Source organism: Pongo abelii, chromosome 6 (genome assembly GCF_028885655.2).
Source record: "Pongo abelii isolate AG06213 chromosome 6, NHGRI_mPonAbe1-v2.0_pri, whole genome shotgun sequence".
NCBI classification, from domain to species: Eukaryota; Metazoa; Chordata; class Mammalia; order Primates; family Hominidae; genus Pongo; species Pongo abelii.
Window position 1 is genome coordinate 10034460 of NC_071991.2, and position 20803 is coordinate 10055262.

At 44.3% G+C, this 20803-nt stretch overlaps 1 protein-coding gene across 7 annotated transcripts in view; it reads right to left on the reverse strand.

The window, feature by feature from the left end:
• ZCWPW1 (zinc finger CW-type and PWWP domain containing 1) overlaps positions 1-20794 on the reverse strand; it is a 28002-nt gene extending 7208 nt beyond the window's left edge. Inside the window, exons 1-10 of one of the 7 annotated variants that reach the window (XM_054560251.1) lie at positions 19509-20794; positions 16841-16947; positions 12426-12482; positions 11436-11689; positions 10911-10989; positions 8883-9000; positions 8114-8265; positions 7784-7903; positions 1317-1433; positions 464-584 (exon numbers count right to left, since the gene is read on the reverse strand). In XM_054560251.1, coding sequence (XP_054416226.1) covers positions 464-584; positions 1317-1433; positions 7784-7903; positions 8114-8265; positions 8883-9000; positions 10911-10989; positions 11436-11689; positions 12426-12453 — 989 coding nt within the window. In that variant the 5' untranslated portion in view covers positions 12454-12482; positions 16841-16947; positions 19509-20794. Of the gene's footprint in view, positions 1-463; positions 588-1316; positions 1434-7783; positions 7907-8113; positions 8266-8882; positions 9001-10910; positions 10990-11435; positions 11690-12425; positions 12483-16840; positions 16948-19508 lie in introns of all 7 variants that reach the window. The other 6 variants (XM_054560255.1, XM_054560247.2, XM_054560250.2 and 3 more) reach the window with 6 other exon arrangements.
• Between the last annotated feature and the right edge of the window lie 9 nt (positions 20795-20803).

Below are 20803 nucleotides of genomic sequence, written 5' to 3' on the forward strand. Positions count from 1 at the left end.
GAGTAGCTGGGACTACAGGCATGCGCCACCACGTCTGGCTAATTTTTCTATTTTTAGTAGGGATGGGATTTCACCATGTTGGCCAGGCTGGTCTCAAACTTGTGGTCTCAGGTGATCTGCCCGCCTTGGCCTCCCAAAGTGCTGGGATTACAGGTGTGAGCCACTGCGCCTGGCCAATCTCAATATTTTTAAATGCCTCAGATCCATCCTCTTCTTTCTACCAGTTGGGGTAGCACTATCAGACCCTTTTTTCCAGGGAGCTATCACCTCCATGCTAAAACCTCCAGAAAATACACTCTTTCAAAGCCTCCAGGCTTGGTACTTTATCTTTTCTCTCACCCCATGCTCTTTCTAAGGCCAGAACCATTTCAATTACAGATGTTTTCCATTTGTTTCCACCCCTGCTTGAATCTACCTCTCCCAAGTTTGTGAAGGATGCTCTGACTGTGTCATAATGCCCTACCAGGGGTAACCGTATTGCTTGGCCCAGATGATGGATCCTGGGATGTAGGAGGCATAGGCCACATCACTCTCAAGCCCTGTCCAGGTCTCCTCAGGAATATCACAGCGATTATACTGCACATCTGCTGAAAGAGAGAAGGAATGAAGGGACAGGAAAAGACTCATAAAGAGAAAGAGCTGGATGAGGGCTGGGGAGAGGACAAGAAGGAAATTGGTATATGCAGCAGGTGGGACCAAAGGGGCACCTGGGCGATCAGCACAGAGGAAGAATAAAGACCCATGGAGGAAATGCAGCTGGAACCAGCGGAAGTAGGAATGCTGCCTCCTCATACTCTAGAAAGAGATTCCACACTCCTGCTTGCACGCCCGCGTGTCTGACTGTGCTCCTGTCTATGGAGCACCATGAGAATAATTTCTCTGAGACTCTGTTTTCTCATCTATAAAATAATTGGGCTGGACAAGATCATCATCATCTCTTCCAACTAGTTTCAAACATCCTAGAATTCTAAGCGCACCAGATCTCTCTCGTCTGTTTTCCCCCATATATCCTATATCCCTCCCTATCCACCAACCCAATACCAATATTTTAATCAGGATTAACAGGGGCAGACCAATGCTCATGTATTTAGATTCCAGGCCCCTCCCCAACAAGATCACTTTGCAGGGCATCTTCCTCCAGCCTTTTCTGCCAGATTCATCTCCATATGAGAGGCAGATCATTCCTCTCTCCCAAGCACTACAAGGATCCACTGAGTGCTAAGTATATTTATGTAGTATTTAATCTAAAGGATAAGTGCAGAGAAAAAAGGGAGGAACAATAAAATGTGAATGAAAACATTTCCAGTCTTTTCTACCTGTGTTCTGATCACAGGACCAATTATCTGGGAGAACTGAGGGGTCAATGTTCCCACACAGCCGCCTCCATTTCCCACAGTTTGGCAAGGAACACTGGACCCAGACCAGACATTGACCTGTGAGAGGAAAAAAATGAAATAAGAGACTTAAAAATATGCTCTTCCTTCTTTAATCCAACTAAAATCAGGATAACCCTCCCAACTCCCAGAATGACATAGCCAGAGAGACATTAGAGATCAACCAGCCCGATCCCTGACTTATAAGTGGGAAACCAAGGCTCAAAGAGGTAACTGGTTTGCTGAGGATTAGCTAACTTGGTGATAGAGCTGAACTTAGAACTCAAGTCTCATGCCTTGATCTTTTTCCTGTACTACCATGTCTCCCTGCCCCAAGGCTGAAAGGAATGTTTCTTGTATTGACAGTTCTTAAATTAAAAGGCTGCCTGGCATCTTTCCAGATAGTGCCTTGTTCTCTGCTGGCATGACACTACTGAAGAGTTCTTTTGAAGGGCTAACCTGCATCTCTTTTGTGCACAACATCCAGAGTTCTTATCCAAATCTCAACTGATTTACCTGTCACCAAATCACCAAGTTGCAAACTTTAGGACCAACAGCGTCTGAGTTCACTCTTCTCCAAAAGACACAGGTCTAAGCCTATCACTTCTCCATCAACTAAGGCCAAGCCTTCCTTTTATCCATTACCTTCCAGACCCCCACCTCTCCTAAGCTGACCCATGTCCCTCAGCCTCTCCTCTCTCCCACCAAAACTCTTCCATTGTGGTCTTGGAAACTCCACTGACTCGAGCAACAAAAGTCCACATATCCTCAACCTCAAATCTGAACTTCTATCTCCTTTTTGAAGCCTGGAGACCCGCTAATGACACTGCCCCACCTAAACCACCCCCACCTGCAACCCTGTAAGTGGAGTCAGTTCCTCTCACACTCCCCATGTCTCCCGGGACAGAAAGTCAGGCTGGCATTATCATTACCCCATTGCTACTACTCCCCAACTCTTATAAAAACCCTTCCTCCCTTGAGGTCTATGCCATGGGACTATCCTCACCTCTCATCTCCCTTGTAGAGATGCTGGTATCTGATTCAATCTTCTCTCCACCTCCTGCCTTCATTCCAATACCTCTACATCCACAGGAACTCCTCATACAGCACCCCATTATTTCAGTCCCTTGACTTTTTTCTTCATGTCACCTCTGGAACCCACTCCCACTCCTGCATGCCCCACCCAGTCATCTGCAGGAACTGCACACCCTCTGAGCCACTTATCCAAACATCCTCTCTACAAAAATACCCCATCTTCTACCTCACTTGCTCAAAGACTCCTATAGCAAACTTTCATTTTATCTACCTCTCCAACCCACTGCCCACTACCATCCTCTCCAACTGGAAGCAACTTCCATTCTTCACTCTGTTCTGCTCTGGTTTGATTACTTGACATTTACTTGGATTCTCTTGTAGACACCTTCAGCTCCCTTTACCACTGTCCTTCTTCCCACCCAGATGGCAAAACACCAACCGGAATGAACCCTCTCCACCTTTTCTGAGCCTACACTCAAGCAATTGAGTTGACAGAGAAAAATCACATAACAGACACATAGGTATCGCTATATATGCACTATTTAAGATTATCAACCAACATATTTCTCTAGTAAGTTCACTCTCTCCCACTGCCAAATTTTACCTTAAATACCTGATCATAAGGGATGGCTCCTAATCCCATCCCTCCAGAATCATCCTTCAGAAAAGAAGGTGACTTGCATTTGGGTCCTTTCAAAATATCACATATAAGAGATCACTTTTGCAATTACTTTTTTTTTTTTTTTTGAAACACAGTCTCACTCTGTTGCCCAGGCTGAAGTGCAGTGGCACAATCTCGGGTCTCTGCAGCCTCCACTTCCCAGGTTCAAGTGATCCTCCCACTTCAGCCTCCCAAGTAGCTGAGACTACAGGCATGCACCACCACACCCAGAAAATTTTTCGTATTTATTGGAAGAGGCAGGGTTTCGCCACGTTGCCCAGGCTGGTCTTGAACTCCTGGGCTCAAGTGATTCACCCTCCTCAGCCTGCCCAAGTGCTGGGATTACAGGGGTGAGCCACCATGCCCAGCCTCAATTACCTTATCTTGAAGAACAAAGTACTGGTTGGGACTAATATGTTAGTCTGAAATGACAGTTGCCAATAGTAGTTTTAGATGTTTACAGAGGTGAGCTAGCAAGATTAGAAAAAAAGAGTAGGAGGAGAGGCCAGGAGTCATATAAATTAATACAGATAAATAATAATACAAATTGTTAGCTGTGAAAGCAATGAGTACTCATAAGAAAATGAGTAGGAAAAAATCACTATAATGATATGGAACTGGAAATTTATGGCTTGGAATAATATTTTTGACAAGAACACTGTACTTTTTTAAAAGTTTCAAGTAACCTAAAGGAGAAGATAATGTGCTCTGGAAAACTGTGTTTGATGCCCGGATGTGGCTCTATGGTAATGAAGACTGATGTCACAGACACATGTTAAGAGGATTTCACTTGACCACTCATTCTTGAAACACTAGTTTCCTGGGTTCTGTGATGTCTCATTCTCCTGTCCCCCTCCCCCTGATTTGACTGGCAGCTTCTCCCTCAGTCTCCTTTGCTGGGTTCTCTTCGTTCTTCAATCTCTGAATGTCAGGGGTCCCAAAGCCCAATCATGGGCCTTTTCTCCCCATGATACACTTTCTCCTGAGGCAAGCTCACCCATTCCCATGGCTTTGAAATCCATTTTCATACGTGACAGAACACAGTTGTCTACTTACAGCCTCTGTTCTGAGCTCGAGATTCCTAAGCCACCTTGCTCTTTGACATCTCTATTTGGATGTCTCACAAGGATCTCAAACCTAAATGTACCCAAACCTCAATGCTTGATCTTATCCTACAAATTTTTTCTTCCTCCGCTCTTTCCCATCTCCCTTCACATAACTGTTCAAGCCAGAAACCAATCATCCTTGACATACCTTCTCCTGCTTCAACCTTCCAATATCTAATTCATTACCAACTTCTAACAATTTTACCTCCAAAACATACCTTAAAACCATCCACTTTTCTCTTTCTCTACTTTCATCATCCTAATCCATTTTATTTTTTATCTTTTTTTTTTGAGACGGAGTCTCGCTCTGTCGCCCAGGCTGGAGTGCAGTGGCACGATCTCCGCTCACTGAAAGCTCCACCTCCTGGGTTCATGCCATTCTCCTGCCTCAGCCTCCCGAATAGCTGGGACTACAGGCACCCGCTACCACACCCAGCTAATTTTTTGTATTTTTAGTAGAGATGGGGTTTCACCATGTTAGCCAGGATGGTCTCGATCTCCTGACCTCGTGATCCACCCGCCCCGGCCTCCTAAAGTGCTGGAATTACATTACAGGCGTGAGCCACCGCACCCGGCCTTATTTTTTAAATATATATATTTTTGAGACAGGGTCTTGCTCTGTTACCCAGGCTGGAGTGATGTGGTATGAACATAGCTCACTGCAACCTCAAACTCCTGGGCTCAAGTGATCTTCCTGCCTCTGCCTCCCAAAGTGCTGGGATTACAGGTGTAAACCACTGTGCTCGGCCATCATCTTAATCGAAGCCTAATACCTAATCCTAATACCAACTTCTTAACTGGTCTATTCTTGTCTTCTCCCCATACTCCATCTCCAATTAATCACCAAAGGATCCTTTTAAAACACTAATTTGAAGATGTCACTTCCCTGGTTAAAACTCACCAGTGGATTCCCCCTGCACTTAGGATAAAATGTTCACTCTGTACATGGTCTTTGACCTAGCCACTGCCTCCCTCTTTCCAGTCATCCAGAGCCATGTTCCCAACTTGCCTCCCCTTGCTCTCTGAGCTCCGCAATCACACTGGCTTTCTTTTAGTATCTGGAACATACCACACTTTACCCTACCTAAAACTCTTTCTTCACTTGGATAACTTCTACTCTGCCTTCAGGTTTCAGCTGAAATACTGTTTCCTTAGAAATGCACTCCCTGACCAGCCCAATCTTACTTCCTCTCATGACACACTGCTCTTTTCCTTCTCTGTACTTAATGCAAATTGTATTCATTAAATACTCCTTCCTACTTCAGGAGCACTCACCTCTCCTTGGCAACTGTAAGAAACGGGAAGAATGGTTTATTTATAGCAGGAGGCTGATAAATCCACTACAATCACAATTCAACTCACAATCACCTAGAGGGTGAACCCTTATCTGCCAGCCTAAGATCTAGTCCATGCAGTAATTCTTTTTTTTCCATTTCTTTTTTAATATAAATTCACTTTTTTCTTTTTTATAGAGACGGGGGTCTCACTATGTTACCCAGGCTAGTCTTGAATTCTGGACTCAAGCAAGCTTCCTGCCTCAGCCTCCCAAAGTGCTAAGATTACAGGCGTGAGCCACTGTGCCAGGCCCCTTGCAGTAATTCTGAGTACAGGAGACAGAGCAACACAAATCTAATGACACCAATTTATTTGAGCTAACCAGAGATCAGGTCAGTGGGGTCTGCAGTATCCCAAAAGTTCTCAATAAGCACATCTGAGTTTATATAGTCACATAAAACCAAAAGAAAAAACCTTTTAGTTTCCTTTTTGACTCTACCTAGAAACTCCCTTCGGGTAGTCTGAACTCCAGACCACCTGGTTGTTCAAATTAGACTTATACCTCAGTGCCTTATATTACTATGTCATTATAACAAGAGGAATGGTTTATTGACCTGAACTACCTTGTTTGGTGCCTGCATAGTCTTGGAGTTTTCTTCCAAGTATGTGCAAATCATATTATGCTTCCACAACCAAAACCACATATATGTACACATACAGATTAGACACTACGTTAACTTTTTATTCCACTGTTCCTTAAACTTGGAACTTGTTCTGTCTTTTTGTATTATGTTTTGTTTTGGGGTTTTTGTTTTTGTTTGGTACAAGCCTGTTTAGATTGTTGTCTATTTATTTAGTTTTTTAGAGACACAGTCTTGCTCTGTCACCAAGGCTGGAGGGCAGTGGCACAATCATCGCTCACTGCAGCCTCCAATTCTTGGGATCAAGAGATCCGCCCACCTCAGCCTCTTGAACAGCTAGGACTACAGGCACTACCACCACATCCAGCTAATTTTTTTTTTCTTGTAGAGATGAGGGTCTCACTGTGTTGCCCAAGCTGGTCTCAAACTCCTGGTCTCAAGTGATCCTCCTGCCTTGGTATTTTTGAATTTTTGAACACACTAGTATATTGTATGATCTATTTTATTTCTTGTCATAAAATTTACCATTATCAGGCCGGGCACGGTGGCTTACACCTGTAATCCCAACACTTTGGGAGGCCGAGGCGGGCAGATCACAAGGTCAAGAGATCGAGACTATCCTGGCCAACATGGTGAAACCCCGTCTCTACTAAAAATACAAAAATTAGCTGGGCGTGGTGGCGCATGCCTGTAGTCCGAGCTACTCGGGAGGTTGAGGCAGGAGAATCGCTTGAACCCAGGAGACGAAGGTTGCAGTGAGTGGACATCGCGCCACCACACTCCAGCCTGGCAACAGAGCAAGACTCCACCTCAAAACAAAACAAAACAAAAAACCCCTCCCTCAACTCTGTACCCATTCCTTTTTTTTTTTTTGAGACAGAGTCTCACTTTGTTGCCCAGGCTGGAGGGCAGTGGCACAATCTTGGCTCACTGCAACCTCCGTCTCCCGGGTTCAAGCGATTCTCCTGCCTCAGCCTCCAAGTAGCTGAGACTACAGGCGCACGCCACCATGCCCGGCTAATTTTTGTATTTTTAGTAGAGATGGGGTTTCACCATATTGGTCAGGCTGGTCTTGAACTCCTGACCTTGTGATCCACCCACCTCGGCATCCCACAGAGCTGGGATTACAAGCATGAGCCACCATGCCCAGCCTCCATTCCTTTTTATCTACCATTTTCTCCCTCTTACTTTCCATATCTAAACTAATTGAAAAAGTGTCTACTCTTCAACCAGCTATAAGCTGCCATTCCCGCTTACCAACCCTTTCAGTAGCTATAACCAAACCCCTAACGGCCTCCTAATTGTGATGTCCTTGACCCTATGTTTATCCTCTTTGACTTCTTTATGATGGCATTTGACATGGCTGAGCATCCCTCTTTCTTTAAATTCTCCCCTCCCCTGGGATCTATAATACCACTCCTGATTTTTCTATTACTTTTCTTACCACATCTTCATTTTCTTCCTGGGAAACATCTAAAATGCTTTGTACATAGTAGGCACCCAACAACTATGGATTATGTGAATAAATGACTGAATGAATGAAATCATTCTCTCAGCAGCATATTCTGCAACAAGCAGCTGTGAGAGATTAACTATATTCTTTGCAGAGTTTCCTCTAACATCCTAACCCTGCCTCTCTGCTCTATCTCAAATTTTCAGGCCAAGTAGGTTTGCCAAACCAGCTGAACTCACCAAACCCACTTATCTCTCCTTTTTGCTGGTCCCTGATCTGAGAATGATCCTGAACTGTTTTCTTTAGTTGGTCTTCCTGTCTGTGCTCATGTCCACCTTGAGTTTTCTCCACCTTCTCATCTTCTGGGAAGAAAAAAGAAAACGTGGGGTGGGGAAATGAAGAAGACAATCTTTGTAGATAGTAAAGGTCAGTGAAAGAAGGAAGAAGAATCACAGCCTAATAGTCTCAAGTCTTGGGCTGAAAATTCTCAGCCTGCCCATGGTCCCATTCCCTAATTTCCCGGAGCAAGTACTTGAGCCAGGCTTCAAAGTATATCTGACTGTACTTACGAGCTTCATTCTTTCTTTTGCTTAAGGTGAGTCTATTGGATTTCTTCTTAGAGGGTGCAGGATCTGGCTGGCCTAGCTTAGATGTCCTTATCTCAGGGGCAGCTTCACCTTCCCAAGACATTGAAATCTCTTGAGTATGTGGTACCTCCTCTCTGAAAATGAGGTTTTATTTTAATGAAAGGTAAAAATAGAGAAATTGCAGAACTCTTCTTTTGAAAAAACCCAAGTAAAAGGAAGACAGATGAATCCTAAGCTCTCTAAGACCTCCTGAGGCCATTTCATCCATCTACTTGCCTATTTTTCCCAACTCAAACAGGTATCTTTCCTGAGCTGAGAGAAATCTATAGAAATATGATAAATGGGCTGGGCCTGGTGGCTCACGCCTGTAATCCCAGCACTCTGGGAGTCCAAGGTGGGTGGATCACAAGGTCAGGAGTTCGAGACCAACCTGGCTGATATGGTGAAACCCCGTCTCTACTAAAAAGTATAAAAATTAGCCGGGTGTGGTGGTGGGCGGCTGTAATCCCAGCTACTCGGGAGGCTGAGGCAGGAGAATCGCTTGAACCCAGGAGGCAAAGGTTGCAGTGAGCTAAGATCGCGCAACTGTACTCCAGCCTGGGCGACAGAGAGAGACTCCGTCTCAAAAAAAAAAAAAAAAAAAAAAAAAAAAGAAATATGATAAATGACCGGATAGACAGACAGATAGACTGACTGACCATGAATGTGTAGTCCATTCTGTGTTCAACTTCCCTCACCAAAATAAACTTACCCATTAGCATTATCAGTATCAGTAGCAGAAGCAGTAATTCCTGGCTCCTTGTCTGATTGGGTAGATACTATGCGCTGGGCACAAGAAGTCTCTGCAAAATCAAGGCCAGATCCCATCCCTCCCAAAACAAAATACTATAAGCAGAGAAGCAAAAAAACGAAAAAGCCACTCTATTATTCCCTAACATTTTCTCTAAAGTGTCTTCTCCCTGTAGACTGAAAGAGCCTACCTGTCGTATCACAGAACTTTACATATTTAAATTTTCAGGAAAAACTACAAATATGTATCTTTCCGCAAGCCTTTCCAGATTGATCTGCCTCATTCCAGGATGGCCAGGTAATGATAATTTTGTGTACATAAAAAAATTATAGGCCAGGCACGGTGGCTCACGCCTGTAATCCTAACACTTTGGGAGGCCGAGGTGGGTGGAATGCCAAAGCTCAGGAGTTCAAGACCAGCCTGGGCAACATGGTGAAACCCTGTCTCTACTAAAATACAAAAAATTTGCTGGGCACGGTGGCGTGCACCTGTAGTCCCAGCTTCTCGGGAGGCTGAGGCAGGAGAATTTCTTGAACCTGGGAGGCGGAAGTTGCAGTGAGCCAAGATTACACCACTGCACTCCAGCCTGGGCAACAGAGTGAGACTCTGTCTAAAAAAAAAAAAAAAATTATACGTACTGTATTTTATATCATTTGTTGCTCAAACGTCAAGGAATAGAAGTATACCTAAGAATGGCTGAAATGTCAGACTGTTCTCTTCAGCCTCATGAACTTATGGAGAAGCCTTCATAGAGGTTTTTTGTTTTTTGGTTTTTGGGTTTTTTGAGACACAGTCTTGCTCTGTCACCCAGGCTGGTGTGAAGTGGCGCAATCTCGGCTCACTGCAACTTCTGCCTCCCAGGTTCAAGCGATTCTCGTGCCTCAGACTCCTGAATAGCTGGGACTAGAGGTGCACACCACCATGCCTGGCTAATTTTTATATTTTTAGTAGAGATAGGGTTTCACCACGTTGGGCAGGCTGGTCTCGAACTCCTGACCTCAAGTGATCCACTGGCCTTGGCCTCCCAAAGTGCTGGGATTACAGGCATGAGCCACTGCACCTGGCCTCCCTCACTGCATTCTTTATTCCAAAAACTACATCTCCAACCCCATGCAAAATTGGTATTAGAAACTGAAATTTGCAAGGGTATGTACCCTAAGTTTTTCAAATCTAGGGAAAACAATTTTATCTTATTTGAAGTTGTTTGTAAATACATAGAAACAAATTTTAACTGCATTTTAAAAATTTAGGGCCAGGCACTGTAGCTCACGTCTATAATCCCAACACTTTGGGAGGCTGAAATGGGAGAATCGCTTGCAGCCATGAGTTCAAGACCAGCCTGGGCAACATAGCAAGACCTCATCTCTACAGAAAGTAAAAATTAAAACAACAGGCTGGGTGCAGTGGCTTACACATGTAATCCCAGCACTGAGAGGCTGAGGTAGGCGGATCACTTGAGGTCAGGAGTTCAAGACCAGCCTGGCCAGCCTGGTGAAACCTTGCCTCTACTAAAAATACAAAAATTAGCCAGGCATGGTGGTGGGTGCCTGTAATCCCAGCTACTCGGGAGGCTGAGGCAGAGGAATCACTTGAACCTGGGAGGCAGAGGCTGCAGTGAGCTGAGATCACATCGCTGCCCTCCAGCCTGGGTGACAGAACAAGATTCCATCTCAAAAAAATAATAAAAAATAAGTAAATAAATAACAACAAAAATCCCATAATGGCTTGAAAATTTAGGTAAGACTATATATAAATTCTGAAGTCAATGTAATCTACTTTTTCTAAAAATATGTACCCTTTATCTAAGGTGGTTTAGCTATAGTCCTGTTGACAGATGATGAAGTATTTTTAAAATATGTTGAAGTCTCATCTAATATTACCTTACTTAGAAGATGGGAGAGAAAGAGAGAAGCTGTCAGACTTAACTCTCCGTCTCAGGTAACAGTCACTGCCTAACTGAAACCCTTTTTCTCTTACTACATGCCATACCCAAGCACTCCTGAAGGGACTTCTGCAGAACAATCTGGACAATCTCCTCAAATTCTGCATTGGTAAGACTTGATTTTTCCTGCAGAGACAAGGGTAGGGGAGGAAAACCACTTATCTTTCCATAGTTTTCCCCTCTGAACAGTCAGGGAAGCCTCCTTCAGATGAGGCAGTAAGTTTATAAGACGGAAGGCATGCAGTCAGCGTACCTAAGGAGGCCATGAACTCTATCCCAGATCTCCTGGAAATAAAGGAGTCAAAGGAAAGAGAAAAGTGTATAATGTCTCTGTCCACTTCTACCCCCACCTCTAACCCACCTCATCCCATTATTTCCTGCTCAATTCTTTCATCAAAACATTTTTGACCTCTTTGAGAAAAAAAAAAAAAAAAAAAAGGAAGCCCCCAAAAAGGAATACAAACCTGAAACTCTAGAGTGAATTTCCCCAATGTGAAAAGACTCTGCCTAGCCTGAGCCAGGGGTAAGGTATGAGGAAATGTCCTACCAGAGCCCACCAGTATGACTGGTACCTTTTCTTTCTTCTCTGCTTGCTTGTTGATTTGTGCCTTTCTTTTTTTCTCCTGTTCCCTGCTTGGAACATTCTTCATGGTTGCTTTTTCCTCTTTCTTCTTTAAACTGGCCTTTGGCAGGCTTATCCTGGCCTCTGTCTCTGGGAAACTGATCCCCAGGGTCTCCTCCTTGGGGGAGTTAGGGCTACAAGGTAACAGGCTGTAAGATTTTTGTGCAGGTGGGGCAAAGATTCTCTTTGGTCCCTTTCCACATTCTGAAAGAAATGTGATCAAGTGGAATTTATGAAACATACAGTCTAACAGAGATTGCCAAACATTACCCTTTGACTAGCCATAACAGAATGATATGGAGAGAGCTTTTAACAAATTCAGATTCCTTGGTCTCTCAGCCTACTCCACTCCCCAGCCCTGAGATGCTGATGAGGTAGTTTGAAGTGAGAGGCCTAGCAATCTGTAATTTTACAAGGCTAGTTGATTCTGATATACTGGCAGGTTTGGGAACCATTAAGTCAAAGGTGATAAATATAAGCATGCAGGAAGCTGAATTATCCAAACATGAAACTGTATAATCTGCTCATTTTTACTTTAGATAAAATGTTATGGAAAATTAGAGCAAATTTTAAAAAACTAGTCAAAATCTATAAATTATTCACAGCTCTTATGCCACCTCCTCAATAAAAATTATAATGATCCTCCCAGGTATATCTTTCTTCTGAGCTTCCTTAATACTCTGCACATAACTGGTGGCATTTACCACATTCAACTTTATAATAGGTATTTAAATGCCTTTTCTCTCCCTGAGTTTATGTTTCTCGAGCAGGACTGTTTTTAAGTCACATTTATTTCACTCAAAGCATCTAGCAGAGCAGTAATTTGACCTGAGTGGGCACAGAATATACGGACCCTGAACCATCCTTTGGTAGAAAGGACGTCCAAAAGGAGAAAAATGAGAGAAATGTACAAAGTGAACCTCCCTCACTCTTGACTCACCTTCTTTATTCTGCAACGTTGTCATCATTCAGCTTAGAAACTACACTTTGTGTGCCTCTGTTAGAAAAAAGAAATTAACTGCTATGACTGATTAAACAAGATTTTAAACTTTCTGTCTTCTTGGGTTCAGAAACTCTTTGTATCAGACCTCTGAACTATGTTTCTGCATTCTTGACCTCCTCTATGGTGCCAATTACACGCCAGGGAATAATGAGTTACTGTTTTAAAGATTGGCAACAATCAGGGCTGCGTGTGGTGGCTCACACCTGTAATCCTGGCACTTTGGGAGGTCATGGCAGGCAGATCACTTCAGCCCAGGAGTTCAAGACCAGCCTGGGCAACACGGCAAAACCCCGTTTCTACAAAAAATAAAAAAAATTAGCCAGCGTGGTGGCACGTGCCTGTAGTCCCAGCTACTCTGGAGGCTGAGGTGGGAGGATCACTTGAGCCCAGGAGGCGGAGACTGCAGTGAGCCAAAATTGTGCCCCTGCACCCCAGCCTGGGTGACAGAGTGAGACCCTGACTCAAAAATTTAAATAACAAATAAATATTAGCAGCAATCCTTAGTGTTTTATGTGCCTAGAACCATGTCCAACCTAAGGCAGGCAGCAGAAATGGTAGTAGTACCAGAAGCATAGGTAGTAGTAGAGCAGTGATGGTAGGGTATGAACAATCCTGGCAGATAAAGAGTTTTCTTCAGAGGGATAGCCTCATTTCATAAGCCTCTCCTAAACACTTAGAACACACACATAATTTGGTAATTCTCTGACCTCAGAGGTCTCTGTGCATAGAGAAGCCCCACTTTTAACATCATTATGTTTATTTTCCCTTTCTTAGATCCTCAGTCAATTTTCAAATGTACTAGATTCTACCAATCTCTAGTCATAGCTCAGAAGTATTTGATAACCAGCAGAGGTTCCCAGAGAATTTAGTATCTTTTTCCTTATTCTACCTTAGCACCTAATAATGAGAAATTAAATTAGTGCCTTCTTTGATATTCATAGTTCATCTTCAGCAATCTACTCACAGATGTTCTACACGACATCAATGAGTTGTTTTTTTTTTTTTTTTTTTTTTTTGAGATGGAATTTTGCTTTTGTTGCCCAGGCTGGAGTGCAATGGTGCGATCTCGGTGCACCGCAACCTCCGCCTCCCGGGTTCAAGCGATTCTCCTGCCTCAGCCTCCCGAGTAGCTGGGATTACAGGCATGCGTCACCACCGCCGGCTAATTTTTTATTTTTAGTAGAGACGGAGTTTCTCCATATTGGTCAGGCTGGTCTCGAACTCCCCACCTCAGGTGATCTGCCCGCCTCAGCCTCCCAAAGTGCTGGGATTACAGGCGTGAGCCACTGCACCCGGACTGACATCAATGTGTTTCTTGATTACTACTGACACTGTGACTAATGGTAATGGCTAACACTTATTGAGCACTGACTATATTCTTTACCTTTTATGTAGCATTCCATTTAATTCTCACAACAGATCTATGAGATTGGTAACATTTTACACTTGGGGGAAATTCAGGTTTACAGGGATTTAAAGATATTAAGTCATTGATAAGTAGTCAAATCAGGATTAGAACCTGTCTCATTTCAAAGTTTGTGCTAATAACTGCTACACGACATCCTAACAGTCTAATTCAGTGCTTCACCACCATTTTGCTGTCACAGCACACACAGAAAACACACATTAATAGCGTATACTGGAACACATAGAAAATGACATTTCCAGGTACTCTGGGGGTAAAAGGACCAGGCTGCTCACAGCCATAGGCAACTGAAGAGTCACACCAAAGGCTGAAGAAGAAATTAGTATCTACACAGCTACAAGCTATTTGTGACCCACCAGTGTGCCAAGACTCATCTGCGGACATTCCAATATTTTTATTTTCCAATTTATACTTTCCCACTACTGATATTATTTCCACACAGCTTTATTTTTATTTTTCTTTCCAACCTTTATTTTACATTCAAGGGGTACATGTGCAGGTTTGTTACATGGGTAAATTGCATGTCATAGGATTTAGTGTACAGATAATTTTGTTTCACAGGTAGTGAGTATAGTACCCAATAGGTAGTTTTTCAGTCCTCACCCTCCTCCCACTCTCCACCCTCAAGTAGGCCCCAGTGTCTATTGTTCCCTTCTTTGTGTCCATGTGTATGTAATGTTGAGCTCCCACTTCGTAAGTGAGAATATACAGTACTTGGTTTTCTGTTCCTGCGTTAATTCACTTAGGACAACGGCCTCCAGCTCCACCCATGTTGCTGCAAAGGACATGATCTTGTTCTTTTATATGGCTGCATAGTATTCTGTGTCCACCCAGCTTTCTGAAGAAAACTGTCTTTTATTTTATTAACCTTAATTTCTTACAGCCCTTCACCCAGTTTTCTTTAGGCTTAGGGGATATATGCCATTCTTACTTTTATAACCATTATAAAAAGCATTATAGCTCTGGGAAGACCTTTAGGGATAATAAAGCCCCAACTCCCCTTTCTACAGATGAAAAAAATATGCTAACAGAGGTTAAGTGGTTTGCCTAAAGACTCAGTGTTAATATATCGTTGAGCTTAGATGAACCCAGAACTTTTGCCTCTCAATTCTACTAATAACATATCTATTCTACTCAGTGATCTTGTTTCTGGCTGTTGGTTTTGAGCAGTTTGAAAGCCCTGCAACTGAAACTCATTGTTCTAAATCTGCGATCCCCCACTATAAAAAGATCCAAAAGCAGCGTAAAATGGATCATTTGGTTCATATATACTTCCCTTTAAAGGATCAGAAAATTTTAAGACCTTAAATGGCCAAACTTGTTCAAGGTGTAGGGTTCCTCTCTCTAGACCATAAGATAAACTTAAAGGGTACTGAGGTTTTGACAGTGTGGCCACAGCGTGGCTAAATGTGAATACCCTTTAGCATTTTTCTCTTCCTTTTCTCACTTCTATAAATGTGAATAATTCAGATATGCTGTTCTAAAGCAACTACGTTTCCTTTATATTAAGAGGCACATTTTCTTGCTGTTTCCATTTTAACTCATCATCACCAATCCCAAAACATATTTGCTCCAGAAAAAAAGGCAAGTTGGAATTTTGGGGAGAAACACTCGAGCAAATTAATCTCCTTTATTATAATCCTAAATAGAAGGTAATGACCGGATAAAATTGGCCAGGCATGGTGGCTCACGCCTGTAATCCCAGCACTTTGGGAGGCTGAAGGGAGTGGACCACCTGAGGTCAGGAGTTCGAGACCAGCCTGGTCAACATGGCGAAACCCCATCTCTACTAAAAATACAAAAAATTAGTCGGATGTGGTGGCGGGTGCCTGTAATCCCAGCTACTCCTGAGGCTGAGGCAGGAGAATCGCTTGCACCCAGGAGGCGGAGGTTGCAGTGAGCCAAGATCGCACCATTGCACTCCAGCCTGGGCAACAAGAGCAAAACTCCGTCTCAAAAAAAAAAAAAAAAAAAAGACTGGGTAAAATTAGGCTGTAAAAAGAATATTAATTTGGCCACAAATGACAAGTATATCTTTTCCTAGACTTTAAAATTCCAAAAAAGATCATAGGAAGTCGCTGTCTAAATTACAAGGGCTATGCTAAGTGAGAAAAGCAGAGTGAAAATTAGTGTGTTTCAGATGACAATATTTAGTTTTTAAAAATATATGTCTGGTATAATAGGCTTGTGAATCATAAATTTTCTCTGGAAGAGAAAAAAATGGATCAAAATGCCTCTGGGGAGTAGAACTGGGCAGATGAGAGTGAAAGGAAGCTTTTGGTGAACTCCCTCATGTATCTTTGGCATTTTAAAACATATAAATGTTACCACTTCAAAAAATATTTTAAATTATTATTATTATTTTTTTTTGAGACACAGTCTTTCTCTGTCGCCAGGCTGGAGTGCAGTGGCGCGATCTTGGCTCACTGAAACCTCTGCCTCCCGAGTTCAAGCGATTCTCCCGGGTTCTACTCAGCCTCCCGAGTAGCTGGGATTACAGGAGCACACCACCACCCCCAGCTAATTTTCGTATTTTTAGTACAGACGGGGTTTCACCATGTTGGCCAGGATAGTCTCAATCTCCTGACCTCGTGATCCGCCTGCCTCAGCCTCCCAAAGTGCTGGGATTACAGGCATGAGGCACCATGCCCGGCCTAAATTCTTTAAGTAAAATTAAAAGAGAGTATTTTGACCAACCTAAAAATGCAAACATTTCCAGTATTTAGGTTCAAATCCTTATCTAAACCTGTAAAGATCTTCCTAGGCCAAAGTATGTTTCTGGAGCCCCAACCAACTAGATAGAATTGTGGTTCACTGTTGTTGAGTTAATAAGATGTAATAAATCTATAAACAGTGATGTATAGTATCACATAATATGTATAGTCTGTGCATGTGATGAACACTGCTTTCAAACAAAAGCTCTAACCTGATCAATAAAGAAGGGAAGGCCAGGAAGTCACTTTCTGATAACTCAGGTTGCCCCTCCTCTGTTTCAGGTGAATTAACTTCTTCCACAATAACAAATACTGAAAGCTGGTTGAGAGAGAGATAGAAAAAAATATAGACAGTTAATAAATATATAAAATACCACTAACTTTCTTCTGTACAGCTACTAAATGACTAGGGGCTGTAGACCCAGAAATAAAATTTGAGGTTTTAATTTCTCTTTTCTTACCTTAGATGAAGAGGGGCAGGGTGTGGGGTTGGGGGGAAGGCTTTAATAAGAGGGGCAAAGGCTTTAAATAAGAATGTAAAAGAACCAAGTACAGTTCCAGAAACCATATTCCCATCACTCAACATATGAAATGAGGGTAAATAAGGAGGGAAAAAGAACTTAGAAATAATAAAGAGAACCAAGGGAAAGTGAATGAGGATCTCAAAAAAGTTTTATTTCACTTAGAACATTAAAAATCATCACATAAATTTTGAGATGAAATCACCTAACCCAGCAGTTCTAGGTGTAGTCCCAAAATCCTAGGGGGCCCTCTCCCTTTTCCAACTACCTATCTGTATTAAGCTGGATTTTCTCATGTACTTTTACAAAAACAAGATATCCCAACAGACTGAATGCAGAAACAGATGAGAACCCAGTTGTTTTCTATTAAGCCAGACATGAAAGAGATTTGCAAAAATGTAAAACACCACCATTCTTCATGCTAAATTTTCTTTTGTTTAGGAGAATGTTATTTTTCATAAAAACCTGTTTAGGTTAACATATTTATTATTGTTATTTCTAATCAAACTTTAAATGTTTCTGAATTTTAATTTCTAAAATGTTAGTATCAACAGATACAAACCAAATAAAAGCTCTTTGGAGTCCTCCATAAATTTTAAGGGTATAAAAGGGTTCTCAGACCAAAAAGTTTGAGAACTGACCTAATGAAATAACTTGTCAGTATTGCCAATATTTTTTTAAATAAACAGTAATTCTCTCCCCACACACCATTCAGAATGTGTTCCCAAATTTCCTCTTTCTAACCATCCAATCATTCCCTTCCTTATATTGTTCCTCAAATCCTTGGTCTAAGAGAAGTAAACCCTTTAGCATTGTCCTCTAACCCAGACTCCCTGAGCCTCAAAAAAGCGGTATTTAAACAGTTTATTTCAGCCGGGCGCAGTGGCTCACGCCTGTAATTCCAGCACTTTGGGAGGCCAAGGCAGGTGGATCACCTAAGGTCATGAGTTCAAGACCAGCCTGACCAACATGGTGAAGCCCCATCTCTACTAAAATACAAAAATTAGCCGGGCGTGGTGGCAGGCGCCTGTAATCTCAGCTACTTGGGAGGCTGAAGCAGGAGAATCACTTGAACCCAGGAGGTGGAGGTTGCAGTGAGCCAAGATCGTGCTATTGCACTCCGGCCTGGGCAAAATGAGCGAGACTCCTTCTCAAAAAAAAAAAAAAAAAAGTATATTTCAAATCTTTCTTAAGCCAGAGTCTGATCTTCCTTTTTGCATTAATAACAGTATGTGGACTCCTGCTTATTTTCATGCCTCAATTAATAGCAGTTTCCTCCCTCCCTCTCTCCCTCCTTTAATCCTTCCTCCCTCTTACCTCCCTCTCTTCCTTCTTACCTCCTTCTGTCTCCCTTTGTCCCTCCATCCCTCCCTCCCCCTCCTTCCTTCCTCTCCTTGCTCCTTCCCTCCTCCCTCCCTTCCTCCTCCTTTCCTCCCTCCTCCTCCCTCCTTCCCTCTCTTCCTCCTCCTCTCCTTTCTCCCCCTCCTCCTTCCCTTTCCTCCCCCTCTCCTTTCTACCCCCCTCCCCCGCTTCCCCTCCTTCTTCCTTCCTCTCCCTCCCCTTTCTCCCTTCCTCCCTCCCCCCTTTCCTCCCTCCCCCCCCTCTCTTCTCCTTCCCTCCCTCCTTCCTTCCTCCCCCTTCCCTCCCTTGCTTGCTTCCTTCGTGTTTGTGCACAAGCTCAGCAAGCCGGATTTAAAACTTTTAACAAGAAAGAAGAGGCGGGTGGATCACCTTAAGTCAGGAGTTTGGGACCAGCCTGGCCAATTCGGTGAAACCCCGTCTCTACTAAAAATACAAAAAAATCAGCCGGGCACGGTGGCGCGCGCCTGTAATCCCAGCATTTTGGGAGGCTAAGGTGGGAGGATCACCTAAGGTCAGGAGTTTGAGACCAGCATGGCCAACATGGAGAAACCCCGTCTCTACTAAAAATACAAAATTAGCCGGGCATAGTGGCGGGCGCCTGTAGTCCCAGCTCCTCGGGAGGCTGAGGCAGGAGAATCGCTTGAACCTGGGAGGTGGGGGTTGCAGTGAGCCGAGACTGTGCCACTGCACTCCAGCCTGGGCGACAGAGCGAGACTGTCTTTAAAAAAAAAAAAAAAAAAAAGCCCCAATCCCAAATCCACCTTGCAATCCAAAGGGAAGAAGTTTTGGGGAGAAGTTCTTCCCATTTGGGGGGCGCTCCCATTTTTCGTCTCTTCCCTTACCCCTTATTCTCTCTCAGGGACAGCGGTTCAAGTCGGTGTCCCTGAGCCACAGGTTCCCCTCTCTCTTCCCCGTCCCCTCCCTTCCTTCCTCCCACCATGAGGGAATCTCCCCTCCACCCCCACTCCCGCCGAGGCCCCGTGATCCTTATTCTCACTCATATCGTTGGTGCCCGCCAGGAGACCGGTTTATTTTTTGTCTGTTTCTTGGGGGCGACAGATTCTGAGGAAAAAGGGCCAAGAGCTGGTTGTCGCCCTGAGAAAGTTTCTCCTCAGGCAACGGGTGCCAGGACTGGCGGCGCCTAGCACCTTCACCTACAACCAGAAACTAGCCGGCTACCTTCAGGAGCAAGGAGGACCTAAAGGCGAGGGGCGGAACCAGCTGCCGCAGCGACTCCGCAAGCCCCTCACACCTCAACCCAGGTTTCCCGCCACCAAGAAAAGGCACGAGGACGCCCTGAGCACTAGCTCCACCCCCCGGAGGAGCGCTCGCGGGGCCGAAGCGCATGCGCAACTGGAAACAGCGTCTGCGTTTCCGCAGCTGAGGTAAATCCGCCATCTTCTACCCGAACGTCCCGGGAAAACTACAAATCCCAGAATCCTCCTTGGTGTCACATATTTTTAGGCGGCGGCCGCGGCGCCTGATTGTTCCTGAAGCACGTCTTACTAACTTTTCTCTGTTTCAGACTGCCTTTTTCTCCCTCTTTCCGTTCTCTAATTTCTCCTCTTCCTGCTGGTCTCCTTCACGCCCTCACCTTAGGATTTTATTTGAGACTCTCCTGGCCCCCACTGTCAACCCTGCCGCCCTGTCCTCGGCCCAGCACTCCGCTGGCAGGGAGACCGGGCGGCGCATCTCCCCGGGAAAACGGCGTAGACTCGCTTCTTTCTCATTGGCAGAAGCTGGGGGGCCCAGCGCGGACCGAACCCCCGTCCCCGCCCACACTCGTTGGTATATAAGTCGGCGCGGCGCCACGGCGGGCGTTCAGGGAGGCCCGCGAACTGACGGGCCAGTGAGCAGGCGTCGGGAGTGGGCGGATGCGTTGGGGTTCGGGCCATGGGTGTGGAGGCGGAGAGGAAGGCGTGGTGCGGCGTCTCCAGGTGATTGCCATTGGGGGAAGGTAGAGGAGCCAGAGAACGACTCAGCCGTTTCGGGGGAAGAGGAAGTTGGACAACATCGGCTGTTTTAGTGCTTTTTCTTTTTCCCTAATTCAGCAGAGAATATTTTCAAGGGGGGTGAGTTATAATGACCTATCGCGTTTTACTGAGCCCAGTTCCACTCCTGCCCTTCCTTGGCTTTGTAGGGTCTCCCCTTCGCTCCCTCGCAAGCGCTTCTAAGAAGGTGGGCAGAGGGGGGAGGTGTGCTACCAACAGCTCATGAATAATTCATGACACCGCCCTTCGTCGGGAGGCCCCGCCCCTCCGGATCGCGCTGACGCACGTTGCGTTTACCAAA